At 40.2% G+C, this 18,541-nt stretch overlaps 1 protein-coding gene across 3 annotated transcripts in view; it reads left to right on the top strand.

Annotated features, from left to right (window-relative positions):
- LHFPL3 (LHFPL tetraspan subfamily member 3) overlaps positions 1 to 18,541 on the top strand; it is a 234,635-nt gene that overhangs the window by 158,490 nt on the left and 57,604 nt on the right. For all 3 annotated transcript variants that reach the window (XM_048942583.1, XM_048942591.1, XM_048942573.1), the window contains exon 2: positions 835 to 1,071. In XM_048942583.1, coding sequence (XP_048798540.1) covers positions 835 to 1,071 — 237 coding nt within the window. The remainder of the gene's footprint in view (positions 1 to 834; positions 1,072 to 18,541) is intronic.

Consider the following 18,541-nt stretch of genomic DNA (forward strand, 5'->3'; position numbering starts at 1 on the left):
GTTTAGTGGTCACCCAGGCTGAAAAAAGAGTACCTGATCACACATCCTTTGCTCCCGTCCCCTGCATGGTTCAGTTGACCCTACCAAAGTGGCTGGTATTTGATGTCAGCCAGCTTTCCACAAGGGCAGAAGCTTCTTATATTTTTTTCTCGGTGTTAAAAGGATCAGCACTTTTTCATGTTCAAGATGTCATGTGTTGATTCCTCAGGTAAGCCAGTTCAGAAGTTGGCAGCAATGTTGACAGCTTATTTTTCCTTGCAGAACAATGTCATTACTTCTGTTTTTGAGGAGCGCAAACCTTATGAATAAAACATATTTCAGTTAAAATGGTACTGCCAACTTACCAAAAAAGTAAAATATAAATAAAAACCTTACTGTAGCCTACGTGTATTACAAGGTCTTAGATGGCCTGGAACGAGAGATAGGATTTCTACTCTATTATTCTCTGTCTTGTTTGCCTGACCATTTGGTGGTAATCCTGTTTTCCTTTGAATATTCAGCTTAAGAATCATTTTCATTTTTGTTTTGCGTGAGCCTTTTATAGTAAAATAAATCAGTCTCACAGCAAAAAGGTGATCGTGCTGGTACAAAATTTGGCTAGGGATTTGGGATGTAATGTTTTTTTTAAGCAAGGCGACAAGTTGGTGTTATATCATAGGGCTTTACACTAAATACTTAATCACAGCATATAATTGTGTGACTTGTTTTTAAGTAAGCTAGCTTTGAAGCTCAGGATGAAAAAGTGTGTTGCTTTAATGATAACTGTGAGGTTCTCATCAAAATGAAGTTTGGTCTCATTATCCCATTGTTCTCCTTTTCTTTTTTTTCTCCAAGCTGCCTGTCTCGTCCTGGGTTGTATGATTTTTCCTGATGGCTGGGATTCAGATGAGGTAAAACGGATGTGTGGTGAAAAGACAGACAAGTACACGCTGGGGGCTTGTTCAGTCCGCTGGGCTTATATCCTGGCTATTATTGGAATCTTGGATGCCCTGATCCTCTCATTTCTGGCATTTGTGCTTGGCAACAGACAAGACAGCTTGCTAGCAGAGGAGCTCAAGTTGGAAAACAAAGGTAGGACTGCTTTAGAAACACTACTGTTGGGTGGCCTCAAGAGTAACTGCTTTTAAAAAATTGTCTGTTTTATTTTGTTTTATACATAAAAATTAGCATGCTGGCTTACTTCCTAATTTTCTGGGAAAGAGGAAATGCAAGGGGCAGATGAAGTTTTACTTTTCAGCCTCCAAAATCCAAGAAAGTGTGAAATTGCCATAACTTCTGCATTATGTGTGACTTATCCTTAATGAGCTGTGGATTGGACATGTTTGCGTTTCCCACTTGTACATTGTTTTGTTAGCATTTAAATTCCACAGTCTCCATCTTTTTCTATATCCTATGCAAGACTTGTTCATTTGGCTCCCTTAGGATTCTGCATTGTAACATGAATGGTTGCAATATGGCATTACACTGTATGCATTAGCACGGCAGACAGGGAGGAGGGAGTGCTTGGCTCAGGAGATTTGCAGTGAACTAGTACTGTTTGTACTGGTGGGCACTAGTGGGTTTACCACAAGGATCAGACCCAGGACTGAAAAAGAAACTTGGTTCTTGTTGACTGTATTGCTTTCAGTTAGCAAGCTGGGCTGATTTCTGCAGTCACATCCCCCCTGTGTATCTGATGTGGCAGACACCGCAGAGGGCACATCCCTGCCTTCTCCTTTTAATGGACTTGTCCTTGAATCTGTCTAATCCCTCCTGAATCTGCTGAGACTGTCAGCTCCCACAACACTACATGGCCACCAGTTCCCAAAGCTCACTACTGACTGCTAAAGAAGTACTTCTGTTTTCAATTGATTCCCGATTAATTTAATCAGGTTTCCCCTAGGTCCAGCAGGGCAGGATTCTGCATTCAACTCATCTACCACCTTTGCAATTTTGTCGGCTGCTCAAATAATAGCAGAGATATTAGAAGCCCTTCAGTACTGAATTGGAAATCAAAAGCTGTTTGGCAGCCTGTGTTGTACAAAAATAGCTGGTCTCAGTCCTACTCTTGACTATTATCCACGTATCTGAAAGCACCAGCACATTGGCCCCAGCCTGCTGACTTGCAGACAGTCAGCACACTCAGCCCTAAGATAAATGGACGTGAAGATTGAACTTCACATACAGCTCCAGACCTCGTTAGAGCCTACTAATGTTGTGGGTTAGGAAAAGTGTATATTGCTTGCAATTGCCCATGTACATCTACTCTGCAGGTACTGAGGGCACTTGTTTCAAAGACTGTCTCTGTAGCCTTTTTCTTCAAGGGTAAAATTCAACTGTATTTGAAGATTAAAAGATTTATAAGAAGGATATTGACAGCTATGCCACAAATGCCTTCAGCACCAGCATTGTGTTCGACTTGTCTATGCCATACAAAGCTCATGAACCCAAAAACTGTTTGTTTTTGAACTTGAACAAATGAACAGAACTTCATTTGTTTTGGCACCTTGTGAGCAAAACACAGCTTCAGGAGACTCGTCACCTCTCACACTGCTGGCACAAGCTCCTGCCAGAACATGTGATCCTCAGCATGTCAGACAATATCATTCAGCAGCTCATTTTCCTCAGAAAAAGCACAGAAATGTACCAAAGCATTAGGTTCAATGCAAACCAGAACTCAACCAAAAAGGATTCACCCCATTTTGTTTTTCACAGTCAAGCTTAATATCCAACACTTTTTTAAACTGTCCTTCAGATGAAAAGAAAAAAAGACAACCTGCCTTCTACGAAAAGACATCTCCCTCTTCACAAAAAGCTTCTGCCAAACAGCATCTCCCACATGGGGTGAGGCAGGGCAGGCACTGCTCTGACACAGGCTCTGCGCTTTGCAGGGGCTGGCTCCTGGCAGGCCTTTAGGGGCAGCAGGGCTGGCACCTTCACTGAGAGACAGGGCCAGCACTCTCCTTGGTATCTGTGGCTTCCTTCCTGGCCAGAGATCAGTACTTTTTCAGGGTGCCAGGGAAGCACCTAGTGAGACAAGAAGGCACAAACACTTAATTCCCTCTGGTGGTTTCTACAGGCTTAGGTGGTCAGGCAGTGGTCTGTGGATAGAGGGGGTGTTGATTACTTACAGCACAATGAAGAAGCTAACAGAAGATAAAGGGACAATGCTACAATGCTTGCCCTTGATTTGGCACCAATCAACCTCCTGTCTGTACCCTTTGCACACAGTATGCATGTTTGTGGGCTTTGCCATTCATATTATAAACTGTGCCCCCTTGCCCCATTAGGGCTGGAGAAATACTCACCAGACTTAATCCACATGCAAAGTATTCATGCATCTCTTGTAAGTGGTCAGGTTATGAAAATACTGAAATATGCAAATGTCACTAATGTGCTTCCCACACAGACAAGAAAATAAAATTGTGGATATAAGTAATTCAACCCTCAGCCTCCCTAGCCACTCTTATAATGGGAAGAAAAAGTCCTCACAAGAAATTGTCATGAACACTGAACACCCATCTCTTCTTTCCTCCTCACCGTCTGTTTGCAGTCTTGTTTCTGGGTTAGCACATCTGGATCACAAGCATCCGTTTCTCAAGGAGGAGTCCCCACTGTGCTGCTGTCCTCAAAGGGCAAAAAGATGTCTCTGAACTATCAGTGAGCACTGGTGATGGGCTGTCCACTGGCTGAGAGTCCAGGAAATCCTCATCCTTAATGTCCTTTGGCCACAGGTCTGGACAGCCTGTAGTCCATGATAAGCAAGGTTTCCTCTTAAGAGACAGTTGTGGTTTCTTGGTGGCTTTTCAGGAGAATGGACATGGGCAGCAACCAACACTGACTGTATCATGGAACTCCACTTGCCCTCTCAGCTCTTCCTCTGCTGCAGGGCTTTGCACCACGCACAGCAGTATTACGCAGTAGCTCAGCAGAGGGGAAGAGATTGTAAATTAAGTGTAAGAACCACAACTGTTTTCATTTGTGGAAAAATCCTCAAGAAGAATGAATTATTAAGCAATGATCAGACAGCTGGGCAGCTCTTTTCTTAATCAGGCAGACGTTGTATCTTGGGGACTTGTTGCAGATCAGCTCCTGCAGTCTCATTAATGAGAGCTGCTGGGGGTTGTGAGTTGGAGCAAGCACCCAGCAGCACAGCTGCTTCTGAGCATTGGCGATGAGTAAACATTTAGAAGTATACAATATGCAACAGGATGGCAAAGAGGTGAGAAAAAGATGAAAAAAAGAGCAAGCTGTACTTCTCTGTAGACTTACCATGCTGAATTACCACCTGCTGTATGCTTTTGATTACTACAGTTCTGTGTATCTACATAGGCTAATGAATGCTCATAAATTAGGAATGTGACTGCTAAAATTATTCACCGGATAAAACAGCTATATTTTTGCAATACAAGAAAGTTTTCCACCAAATGATAAAAATAATGCCTTCTCATTTCTCATTTGCTGGTGTTGGAGAGTAAACTACCATGTCAATTTCACGCCTGAAGCTCAAGTTTAGCAGACTTTTTTTCAAGTTACATTGTACCTAATGCATTTTCCTAATCATGCAAATTTTACACAACAATCTGTGCCTTCCTCATTTTAAAAATTGCTTTTTGAAGAAAAGAATATATTTCCAAAAGACCTTCGCATTAGGTTTATGCCACTAGCAAAAGAAGAGGTGAGAACAGTATTACATGGTTTACTTTAATTTACAGGAAATAATTGCAATGCCTTATGTAACGAATGACTTAAAGGCCTGGATGTTATTAAGCTAATGGCATTCAGGGTGATAACAAAAATAGTCAGGATTCATCTTAGCTTTAAGCTTCATCAACCTGATCAGCATCAGGCATAAGCCTCAATGTGTTGTGTAATGACAGAATGTAACATTTTCAACTCTAATGTCTTAATGACATAAAATTGAAGTTTTGCCCAAAGGGTGAAGAGATGAAATAAAATGTTTGCAAAAGAAAATGAAGGTGCAAAGCAATTATTTTTATGGTAGAAGGTGGTAATTTGGTCTGTATTAAGTGTGATAAATAAATGAACATTCAGAAGAAACTATCCAGTTAAGTAATATCAGTCAGACCAAGTGGGTGGTGCACTTCATGGACAGCAGTGCCTTTTCTGATGGATGGAACAGCTTTACAAGGTGTGTATGCTTAATGTTTGACTCACCTTTTTTGCCCATATGGTCACAGATAAGCAACTTGCAATAAAAATTTCCCAGAGTTACAAGCCCATGGCTGAAATAGCTAAAAGGACCAAGGCAGCTAGATGGAAGATCTGAGGGATTCATCTACCCTGCAGTGATTGCAATTCAGACAGACAGATCCAAACTGCACCGAACAGCTCCCAACAGCCAATCTGTAGAGAGCTGGGCATGGTGCAGAATGCCCAGGCGAGTACTTACCAGTTTGTTGACACCTGTGCCCTCATTATTCTCCATTCTGGTGCTGCCAGTGCATGACAGAGGTTGTTGAAGGCTAGCTCTGTACATTTGCTTGTGCTGAGGTTACGGCAGAATACACATGCTTAAAGACAGAAGCTAAGGGGAAGGAAGGGGGCTTGTTGGTGACAAAGCAGTTTTCTCTAATAGCAAAAAAAACCCAAAACATAGCATTCTTGGAGAGGAAGAGAATTATCCTTGTAAACAAGAATATTCTGCTTCCATGGTTTCAGCTGCAACAGAAAACTGTCTTCAGAAGACCTGCTGTCTGGATCTGAGTGACAAGAGGCCAGCAGTGTGTGTGTCCCATTGAAGTACTGTATGACAGAGTGCACATCAGCAGTCATTCTGTGAAAGGAAAAAAGCTCAGGTCATAGCACGTGTGCAAACTGCTGCAAAATTGCAAAGCCCTGCTTAGGTGCATGTAGTTCTCCTGGCATACATTCCCAAACATTCAAGTTAACTTGCTCAAAGCTAGGTGAATAAACACCTGAATTTTGATACCTATATTAGTTTTCCCTTATATTTACAATGAAAGAAGAGTTGCCAACAGCCTCTGCTAGTAATAAAGACTACAAATCCAGTCAGAACACTAGGTATACCCTCCTATATCCATGTTTTCTATCTGATAAAAAATTCTATAGCTCCTTTTTTGGTAAAGTTGTGTACACCCTTCTTCTCTTGATACACAAGAAGTCAGTATATGTACATTTTCATTTCAGTTATCATATTGGTTTTGTTCAAATATAAAATACAGCATATCTGTTACTCTGTTTTCTGTTCCCTGTTTTCCTGAGTGGCATTTATTTTAGTGTCTGCTTGTCTCCTCCAATCCATCCTTTTCGAAGCTCAAGAGTGATCCACAGGTGTCCACTTCAGCCTCTTGCTGCTTCAGCGTGGCTCTGTGTTCAAAGCACTTGAGGTGACTTTGAACTCCTAACCAACTTGGACACTTGGATTTCTATTTGAGAATGGAAGTGTGAGATGAAGTCACTGGGGAGCGATGTGTGATGGATTGTTGTAGACAGCCCACCACATGTGCTCGCAAGGCTGCAGGTGGCCAAAGGAAGCTGGAGCCTTCCTCGGGCCAGCTGCAGCTATGTCAAAAGGTTTATAGACTTGCCTCAAAGGAGAAATGTTTAGGAACCCTGCTTTTCAAAGGCAGAATTGGGGTCTTTGAAGCCCAGAGCCATAGGTTCCAGGCTGGGAATTCCTGGCTCTCACTTCTTGTTTCAAAACATGATTCTCTGCTGTGTCAGCCAAGAACAAATCCTTGTCACAGCTGTGAAGAGTTCACAATTCTCCTTCAGCTTCAAACAACAAATGGCTTGTCTACCATAACATCACTGCAATTAGCTCCAGTTTTCTTTATGTGATGACAACCTATCATGCCACAGTGAACTAGAAGAAACTCCTGGTAGGCAAGCAGTACCACATAGATTTCAACTAAAGACTGCAAATAGCTGCCAAACGAACATACTTTTTAATGAAGCTTTTTACCCAAAATTTCCAACTTCAGGTAATGGCACGTATTCGTCTGTGATTTCAACTACATAAATAGAGAAAATATAAACATGAAATATACATTGTGATTAGCATCAGAGGGAACTTCATATCTCCTGGATGAAGAGCCTGATAGCATTGCCATTGGGTCTCTGCCCAAGGTATAAACTTTCATTCAAGGACTGTATAAACAGTCATGGGATCCAAATCATGGACTTTCCTTTGCAGTGCCTTCATGTCATGCACTCTCTTGCCCAATATGTATTGAGTTCTATCACACACAAAAAACCCCTTCAGCTTCAGGCAGAGAATTTTTCACACCCCTCCTTCACAGCAATCTACAATATATTGTGTAGGACACTTCTTGGAGAGCACAGCTGGAGATGTGAGAACTTGAAACATGAGAGAACTTCAAATCAATGCAGGCAGAAAATGGAAGTATTTTGGAGATTTTAGTAGTAACTGAGATGAGAAAATTTGGGGAGGTGGGACCAGAAGTCAAGGTGATTCACTGTGGGCTTAGAAAATACTGCTAGGTCTTCAATTTACTTTTGCATTTAGGAGCATGTGAGAAGCTACTTAGACTTTTATACTTGTGTTGAGTGGCAGTAAGGGAAAAGCATGGAGCAGGATAGCAGGGTGTGATTTCTAGTCCTTTCACCAAGCTTGAATATATCATTTGATTTCTTCATTACTCTGTCTTCTAAATGGGGATAATGAGAATGACTTTTATGATACATGTTGTGTTTCAGCAACAGAAAGTGAAGTAGGAAAGCTAAATAGTGAAGATATTGTTACTAAAAGTATATGTACTGAAACCAAGCCCCAAATAAAGTATTATTTCAGGGAACTACTTTACCATTGTGTTTAATGATGATACTCTTAAAAAGAGTCAAATGAAAAATCAAAACTAAAAGTCAAAAGTTGATTAAAATGCCTTATTAAATAAAGGTCAATTTTGCAGCGGTGCTGATTGATATATCAGCTGATCTGTTTCTTTACAGCTCCATGTTCTATAATGAGAAAGAAAATTAGTCCTAAGCATATGCATTAATTACTTAACCAAAGAAGCTGGAGACCATGAATAAAGAGTCTTAGTTCCCCACTGATTAACAAAGGAAGAACATAGCACTTACTGTCTCTCAGAAAGATGGATCCCACTTGCTGTTACACTCTGAAAGGAATCACATACAACAGCTCAGTTAAAGAAATTATCTTTCCATTTAATGGGCTCATGATATGAGGGACCAAGTGTCAGGACTTCAAGGCATCTTGATCACAAAAAGCTAGCCAGAAACACTTCTTAAATGGTATACTGTTGGTCCTTTACAATGGGGACCTCAGTGCATTGTATGGGTTCTTTGCTCAGCTTAAAAATTCTGTAAGGCAGCAAACCACAGAGGAGTAAAGCATTGCAGAGTGCAGTGGCATAGTGAGTACCAATGGACGATTAGCTCATTAGGAAACGCTGTTACAAGATGAAACAGAACTGTGGCAGGCTTAGACAAGTTTAAACAAAGCCTAACAGATTTGGAGACCTGTGTTGTTAACTTGAAACAAAGCCCATTGTGTCACAAGCTTTTTAGAAGGACTGTATTTACCAAGCCAGATAGCAATGATTGTGCCAAACCTAGTAGTAGCACTAGAAAATATTTTTTTGAGTTTGGGCAAAAATCAGAGATACTTTTAAATGCATAGATACATAAAAGGGAAGCAGCTGGCACACATTTCATTCTTTTTAGAGCTAATCACACAGAAAGATCATCATACCCCACCATCCACGCTCCCTCCCTACTGATGAGGACTGTCTTTTTAGGAGTAACAACGGAGAACTGGAAAGCTCGTAACTCAGTTGTTCTTGCATTAGTGTTTTTGGCCAATATGTTAATGTAGACTAAATAACGAAGGCAGGTTTGTGCCAGTAATCGAGACTTAATGAGGAACAAGTCATCTGTGGGAATATTTTGCTGCCCAGTCCAGCCTGCCACTTCACAGAGCCTCCCGGGCTGTCCACATGCTCACAGCAGTCCTGATGTCTTGTTCTAGCATATAGAGGAAGCCTGTAGAACTGATCTTGAATTGCTCCCCATTTAAGTAAGTTCCAGCAATTTTCTTGGAAATCTTTCTCAGTATTTAAAAAGTCATTAGATGCATTATCATATTTTTACTGTGAATTTGTTTTGACTCTTATTCAGTAGTTGCATAAAGCTAGGATAATTTTTCATCTGCAAATAAGCTGTCTGAAAATAACTTCAGGTAACCTCCCCCTTTGTGATCACAATGTCAACAGAAACAAAGGATTATGTCAGGATCTTTAGAATAAGGAGCCATCTAAAATTCCAAATGAAAGCAAGGCAAATAGCCTTGTTTTCCAGAGTTATACTCAATAATACACGTAAGTGATTACTAATGAGATATTTGAGATATCTGTCTCTTTCAGGTTTCTGTCACAGGTAACAATCAAGGCAGCTTATTACAGTAACAAGCAAAACTGGATCTGCTGGGTGCTGGCAGTGTAGTATTCCTCTAGTCAGTCATTTTCATATTGCTTTCTTCTAGAAATTTCAAACTGTTCATGTTATTTCTGGGCCACTTTCAGAGTTGATATGAGCTTTCTGTTAAATCCCTCATCTCCTGAATGCCAAGCTTGGTGGGCTCCAGACAATTATTCCCACTGATCCTGCACGCCTTGCCCTGGGACATGCATTTTAGTTCCTTGGCTCTGGGATGATCCACAAGACGCAAGCTTGACTGGGCTAACAGACGGGGTTCTTGGCTGCCAAGATCTTTGTTTGCTACTTTGCCATATCTGAACAGTTTTACTTGGTACGATATCAGTCAATAGCAGTAGAAGAGGAAACAGAAACATTATATTCATAGGTAGCACTGCACTCAAGACTGCTTTAAGTGTATGCTAACTTCATTTGTTAGAAGGGAACGCAATCGATGACAGGTGAAATTATAATTCAGAGAGAGTCAATCACAGTTTTTCATACCTCTTGTATCTAGAGGGGGTTTTTAATTCATATTTTTAAATGATATAAATGACTTTTTTCATTGCACACGGCCCATGTTATTAAGTATTGTCTTTCAGGCATTTGATATGTAAGCATTCCAGCTGTCAGAAATACTTTCATGCACTTACTTTAAGAGCATTAGTTTGAAAGATGCTTTATAGACATGATAAAACTGAAAACAGGGTTTTCCTTGCAGTCCTATTTGACTAAATGTATTTGCAGTACAACTGCATGTTTGATTTTACAAACCACTTTCACCTTAGTTTTGTAAATCTAATCATTTTCAGGATCATAATGAGCTGAGCTGGCATGAGTTGCACAGTCATTCATCTCAAAGTACTTACATCCTTTTAGGTGGCAGCATTTGACACAAGACAGACCATTGCTCTGTGCTGTGTGTGCCATTTCCTTCAGTCCTGCCCTCGTATTCCCAGTGAACTCTCTCCAGATTGAATGAATTGTTCATGTCTACTACCTGCACACTGGAACCAAACCTTCCTACTCTTTGTACAACTCTGCCTGATAGAGACTGAAAAGTTCAGCATTTCAACTACTTCAACTACTCTCTGATATCACAAAAGCTGTAGGATAGTCCAAATCCCCCTTATCAGCGTTGCTTAAACTGCAGAATCAGAGCTGAATACTCTCCCAGAAGTGGTTTTAACTCTGCCATACCCAGAAAAGAAACTACACCTCTACTTTGCCCAGTTTCCTCTTCTGCAGATGCTTGGTAGCCCTTCTATCTGCCAGCACCACTCCAGCTCGTGTTAAACTGACTTTCCAAATGGTCTCTGTCAGTGTGTGGCCATGTTTCTTGCTCCATGGTGTATCATTCTGCATCAGGGCATGCCTTCAGAATGAGCCATTTGCTGACACAAATAAAGACTTCTTTGATCCTCTTCATCATAGCAAATGAGAGAGATAAAATGGACGTTGGAACTGGCTCCCAGTAGTCTGGAGAAAAACTAGGTGTTGTAAATTTCTCTCCTTCCTCACTTCTCCCCTCCCAGAAAAGGAAAAGATATGAAGAAAAGGAGACCAGGTGCTGACTTGTTCATTTCATACATGTATACTGAATTCAGTTAAAAAATCATCCCAACATAAGCCTGCTGTCTAAAGTAAGAGTGTCAGAGCACTGTGTGTCCCTGTGTCTTTCTTTGTTTTCCTTCCTCAATCTTCCAAGGCTTTCATAAGCTGTCACTCCACATGGACAGTCTATAAAGGTGAATCTTTACAGCATGAGTAGTCCCTACTGTCTGGTACAGCTGAAGACACTGAATTCCCACTTGTGGTGTCTAATAGGTAGACAAACATCTTGAAACACTGAGCAAACCCGCTGGCATTGCTGCCAACAAAGAAGTGTAAAAATATATAATATTTTGCTTCCTGAACACAGGTGCAATAATTTAGCTGCATGCTTTTACATTTATACCATAATATCATATGTGAAAGAAAATCGTATATTGGAGAAGTATTGAGAAAAATAGTAGTGTTATGTAAATGCCTGCTAAAATGAGTGCGTCTGGAAACGGTGCAGAATGGAACAGTTCAATTGTTTAATGGTTACTTCAAAGAAAGCAAATTCTGAATCCAAATTAGATTGGCACAGCTAAAATGTTCTCATTTCAAACAAAATGTTTACTACATTTTATTTTTATACTTAAGTAGAATATTGAAACAAAATCTCAGAGCTTTTCCACTGGGCATGTTGGATGTGATTATGCAGTGATTTCCTTCATCCTGGTAAATCAATAAGAGTTTTAGATGGTGGGAGTAAAATGAATCCATTAGAGTAACTCATACACATTTTAAATGTTCATGAATCTCACTTAAATTAATCCTTGAATACAGAGTTTCAAACAACATTTTTTCGGGTGTTTCAATGTTTGACATGTATCAAATAGTTCCATGTCTCCTTTGAAGAACTGTCATAACACTCCAACAATAACAACTGGGTGACCCCTTGAAATAGAACTGTGATAAAGCAATAAACTTCTGACATCAATATCCTACAGAGACAAATATTGGTCTACTAGAGAAGTGGAAGTGTATTAGAAATCAGTCAATGTGTCTCAAACATGAGAGAGTTGAAAACATTATCAAAGAGTTAATCAGAAACTGAGTACAGAAGCCATGCTGGCAAGGTGTAAAAGTGCTGTACTTTTATCCTTGTATCCTTGATGGAAGTGCTGGATTTGGCAAATGGAAAGAAGTAATGCTAAATGGTTAAGGAGAAACTTTCCTTGAGAAAATAAAAAATTGTATCAGCATTAAGGCTGCATTTCTGTGCCCTTTTGGAACTAGCCTGCAGCATCTAATTGTTGAATTTAAAATGATAGCTGAAATCCTCTGAGAATACACTGGCATGTGGCCTCAGCACTTCCAAGCCAAGGCAGTAGCTATCAAAAGAGCAAAACTACCTTCTAATGTTCTGCCTCAGTTTTATAAGTATTCTCCCTGCTGCTCTGTAGATGTTAATTCCTATCCATTATGGGCAAAGATGACATGTTATGAAGTACAATAAATCTTCCTAATATAACTATCAGCCCAACTATTTTCCTGAAGAGGGCTGACAAGCTTATCTTAAATAAATCCGTAAAAAAGCTCTGTGAAATGATTAGAAGTTGTATGTTTACAATAATGCCAGAAGATCAGCAGGTTCACACGCTGATCAATCACTTATACTCTAGTGAGCAGTTGGCATTTGAGACTGCATCTGCTCATCAATCAACCAGTTCTCATACAGGTAAGATATGGTGAAGTTGTACTCAGACACCAATTTAGATACAAAAATGTTGCATAGCTGCTAGGTACTGTAGATGTTGGCATAAACTGATGGGATGTCAAATTTCAGAAAGATTTGTGTATCAGATCCGACCTTATGATCACAAACAAATTACCAAGGCATCACCCTCTTCATGTAGTCATGGAAAGTGGTCTTGCTGGTTGGACATCCATACTCACTATGACACACTATATGCTACTTAGATTCTTTTTCTTGTACTTTGAATCTTTACTTAAAACCAGGCAGGTTAATCCAGCACTGTCCAGCACGTACTAAACCTGTAACACATTTGTGCAATAATAATTCAGAGTATTCTTTAAAGCTCAGCACAGTATTGAGGTTACAGCAATCAGCCTCTGTTTGAATAGACCTATAGTGATTTCCAGACATAAATTGAAGTTCTCTTCAAAAAGTTGCAGAGAGATAAAGGCATTTATAATAGACATTTATAATAAATAATCTTTTTTGTTCCATTTTCACTTGCCATCAGATTTCCCAGGCTGTGCCTCCATGCCTCTCTTTAACCTTGTTTCACTTTCTTCCCCTGCTTTCATACAGCACACATTTGTATCCCTTTTGCTTAAAAAATTTCTTTATTTCTCTTCTATTTCAGACCTTCAACTTTCATAATCACAAGACTAGGTATTTTCTCAATTTATATCTCCCTCGTTACAGGGGGAAAAAAGATTATATCATCATTCTAGAAGACAAAATAAAAAAGAAGGAAAGGGATTTTTTAGCATATTTTGTTAGTGTAGATCTAGTATTACAATCAAAACTCCAACAGTAGTATTGTAAGAGTATTGTCATGCTTGACCTGCTTGGGAAGAGGAGGTGAATGTTATCACGCTGTAAGTACACATGGGCTGTTATAGCTATCTCTCACATCAAAGCACTCTGCACCAACCAATTCTTGTTTAAACAACAGAGAAAGAACGCAGTAATTCATCACTTGTCGAGTCTAGTTAATGTATCACGCCATCGAATTTGTGAACATGCTGGTTTAACAGTTTGAAACATTGATACTTTTCATTTCTAAATCATCAGTTTTGTGTTCTATATGCATTTATTTAATGAAAAATGACCAAAAATTGAATTCAGAGAGTGACTGATGTCTAAAATATGTTAAAAAAGCATTGGGTTCTGCTCAGCTGATAGGAGATAGATACCAATAACAGAAAAATATAGATCTTAACCCTGTATTAACAAACAATCTCACTAGAAGGACTCAGAGATTAATACAGAACATATCTACATATCCAAAGGTAAATATGTTTGGGATTCTTTAGACTCCTCACCTTACATAGCTAATAAGCTCCCAGAATTCATCTAGACATGTCATTCAACTCTCAGAAAATTGGGTTGTCAGTGTGGGATATCATACACCCAAAAAGAAAATCACCTCGAGGTCTCCTCTGAAGAACAATAAGTGCTTGTTCCTGACAAGACTGTCCTTGTAGATTGGGCGTGTGAAGGTTGGAGCAGTGTGAATACATTAGGAGACAACTGATGCATTTCAGCAGTGCTATGCAGTAGAGCCAAAGGTTAACTTTCAATAGCTTGGATCTGCCTTGGAAAGCACAGCAGTCTCTGCATTTCCATTCCATCTAAGCATCTGAGATCTATTGAATTAGGTGAATTAACCTATATTTGACACTTCTTTCTTTAAGGTTTCCAAGAAACTTAGTCTCTAGGGATTATGATCTTACTTTGTCTGCCATTTTCTAGTGACAGTTTAGTGCCCAGTTCCGAATGAACATAATGAGATATTTAAGATAAAACAGTACTCCTTCAATGGTCTACTCTCTCATCTGAGTAATTCAATTACAATTGACTTGCATTCATGTTTAACGAAATAATTTGTGCTTTAGAAATTTCTTATAGCAGTAAAAGGCTGGTCCTCCTCTCATCCTTATATCACGGCACCTTTATTGTTGCTTGTAAAAAGACAATGGCAGGTAAACCAGCCAAGGCACCGCAGCGGCAGGACGTGTGCTTGCCCACTGTACCACACATTTAACTAAGAAAAGTGAAGAATTTGTGGTTGTCTATTCAGTTTTTCAGTATGTCCAGTTTCTGGGGTTTAATTCATGCATTTTCAAAGTTGGTAGCAAGGATGAAATTTCTGATCATTCTGTTTTCCTGTCCTCAGGGAAGTAGAACTTCTTAAACATCTTATTCTGAAGACAATTAACAAATTCAGAATTCTGATTTTAATTCAGCATCTCATTGATTCCTTATAGCACACTGGATACCAGCTGGATCTCAAACCAAGAGGAACCCCAGCATGGAACTCTTTCTGAACATACTGCTAGTTAAATGCAGTTTTCAAGAAACAAAGTTTTATAACGGATGGATGTTGAATGTAATGCTTTGCCTTAATTGGATTTTTTTATGCTAGCTCATTTCATTTTCATATCTTAAAGCACATTTTTCCATCAGAAAAAATTTCCATATGGAATTACGTTGCTTATCTTCCCACCTGGTTAGTAATCATCTTCCCACCTGGTTAGTAATCCTCTTCCCTAATAACTTTTAAACCCATCATGCAATTTCAACAAAACTTGACAAAAGCTTAACATCTTAAAAACATTCAACTCCCAGAAGTGTTCTGAAGATCAATGGCTGGATAAAAGAGAGAGCATTAATGAGTGATCCCGCTAAGGGAAAGCCAGGAGATTCAGCGCCTTATAGCACTTGGCTGGCTGAGTCAGCACAAATCTCATTTCAAATATACTGCACTGCCTGCTGTTTCATTATTGGCTCTTATGCTAAATCAAGTTAGGCAGAACATATGAAAAATGTTGGAAGTGTCTTTATGTATGTACATATATGTATCTGTATGTATTTGCATACATAAAAAGGTAGGGAATGTGTAATGAAACCTAGGGATTTGTGGGAGAGAGGCCATAGGGGACATCTGGGACATTGGGAAGCATGGGAGCATAGAAACTTTTGGGAATCCAAGGGCAGTTGTAAGTGCTGGTGAAAGATCTGAGTCCATAAGAAAGACAGCTATCATCGAGAGATGGATGTTAGTGGAATCAGTGTTGCCATGGAACTGTTAACAGGCCATAACAAAGAAGTTGGATTGTACTCAGGACATACAGAAGGAGGATACATGCTACTAATTGAAAGTCAGACTCCATTGGTCCATTGTACTGCTTTTGTAACATTGGGTTCATTTAAAGCTAAATAAAAAGTCTGCTCAAGCATCTAAATAATTCAAAAAGTAGCTCATGAAATATTCTGAATTAACTTTAAAGAAAACAATATCGTAGGAAGAAATGGGGATATCACTTTTCAAAAGAATCTGTAAAAAATCTGTTTTGATTCAGCACCAAGCTGGTTTTTCTACTGCTTGCTTCAGCCATCGAACTGAAAAATTGGTTATTTACATAACAGTTATATTTTAAAATATCTGCAACACAGGCAGGGCCATTACCTTTTGCTACAAGCTTAACTTGTGTGTCCAAAGACGTGCCAGGGAGCCAGAGCTGCCTGTTAAGTTCTGGATGATAAGATCTCGGGCTGTGCCTCAGAGATTCCTTGTTCATCTGGAGATAAACAAGGTAGAACCAAGATACCTGCCTTCACAGATGATAATCTTCCTAGGAGATACTATCATTGCAGCAGCCACTGTAAGAAACTTTTCTGAAGGTCGATGCATACAAAACAATCGATTCTCATCTGCAGATTAAATTCTGAATGTGCCAAATGCTACCACAGCTTATGCGACAGATTTTAAGAGACAAAGTCTACAGTACTGATTGAAGTCATGATGTTTACTGCAGCTGACAAACTCAATGGGCCATGGGTTGTGCCTGGGGAACTTCAATCTTCCAGAAAACGGATATTAACTCTTTCTAATGAACACTAGGCAAGTGGCTCCCACAGTACAACTGGTTTTTAGATAAGAAAAAGCTGTATTCACAAGCCCCATCAATCAGCACTTTGCTACAATTACCTTTTAAAGAGAAAGATAGAGAAGAGCTTGTCTAGAAAATTCAGCATTCTGAGGATGTAGCATTCTTTCTTGTTATAATCAAGGAAAAGTGGAGGAAGGCAAGTACCGTTAACATTCAGCCAAGCAACTCTGCTCTGGGGCTCTAGGGCTGTGCTGTGCCTAGCTGCTCTGCCCAGGATTTGGCCACCTTTGACACCAAGCCCATGCCCAGCACTTTGCATACACAGCATGGGGCAAGAATGTCTGAGACAAATCACCATCATCCAATTCCTGCTGTTACTGTAGCCTCTGCAGCAGTGTAAGCAAGGCCAGCATCAAGTCCAGTCATCCTTGCTTTAAAGTGTCCACTGAAAACATGAGGACTGTTTCCTCCTCCTGAAATAAAAAACCCATTATCGTCTCTTCAGCTGACTTTCAGTCTGATTACAACCCCCAGCTCAAAGTATCAAAAAAAAGATGGGTTGAATGCAAAGTTACTGCTACCCAATGAATAAAAAAACCTTAATTTAATTATTTTACATGCTGAGACAGTTTAAGGAGTGTGTTGGATGTGTCTAATCTTAGCTTGTGGTAGGGTATTCCCTTCCTACATGTGTCCCCAAGCTTGGGAGGGAAGGACCCAGTAGCACTGTGGGTAGAGAATTTGGAAACACTGCCCCATGTAGGTCCATGCTTGGTCCAGGGATTGAGGCAGTGGGCAACTATTCCAGTGAGGCTCTTCAGTACAGCACTGAACTTGCAAGGCATGCCTGAATGTGCCCTGGTTCGAACATTTCAACTCCTGAGTGTTTTTTACCTCCTCTAATTGTTACTGAGACGCTGCTTCCAGCATTTTTTGTGTGTATATCCAGAGGATGGTGCATAGGTCCCTTAAGTCACAACCACCCACAGATACACGGCTCAGGTCTTTGCAGCCACACAACTGCATTAGTGCATTACTGCAGTGCAGTCAGAGCTAATAAGCCCTGCTGACCTGCAGGATTTCACAGAATCACATAATGGTAGGGGTTGAAAGAGACCTCAAGAGATCACTGAGCCCAACTTCCCCTGCTAAAGCAGGCACCCTACAGCAGGTCACACAGGTAAGCATCCAAACGGGTTATGAATATTTTCATAGAAGGCTACTCCACAACCTGTCTGGGCAACAGTGTTGCAGTGCTCCATCATCCTTACTGTAAAGAAGTTCTTACACATGTTAGTACAGAACTACCAATGTTCAAGTTTTAGACCATTACTCCTTGTCCTATCACTACAGACCACCGAGAAGAGCTTGGCCTCATCCATTTGCCTCCCACCTCCCTTTAAATATTTATAAACACTGATCAGATCCCCACTCAGTCCTCTTTTCCCCAGGATTAACACACCTGAGTAACTCAGCCTTTCTTCATACAGGAGATGCTTCAAGCCCTTAATCAGTTTTGTGGCCCTATGCTGGACTCTTTCTAGGAGATCCCTGTCTTTTTTGAACTTGGGAGCCCAGATATGGACACAATAGTCTAAATATGACCTCACCAGAGAAGAGCAGAGGGGGAGGATCACCTTCTTCAACCTGCTAGCCTTTTCTTTTGCAGGCTTGCCTGCCCATTCAGAGGAAGGCATTTCTACGGGGTCCCCTGGGCTGTGTCCGCTTGTGTGACACAGAAAACCCTGTGTCCCTGCTGACACTCTGCTCCAGAAAGATCTTGCCTCGCTGTCTGCAAAGAAATATCATTGGATTCAGGAAAGGGAGAAGCAATCCAGTGGTGGCATAACTACCATTGCCTGTGCTCAAAACAAAGACAGCATATTACTATGATTTTCCTCAAATCCACTCCAAAGGCAGAAGAGAGGAGGCTGGAAGC

Source organism: Lagopus muta, chromosome 1 (assembly GCF_023343835.1).
Source record: "Lagopus muta isolate bLagMut1 chromosome 1, bLagMut1 primary, whole genome shotgun sequence".
NCBI lineage: Eukaryota > Metazoa > Chordata > Aves > Galliformes > Phasianidae > Lagopus > Lagopus muta.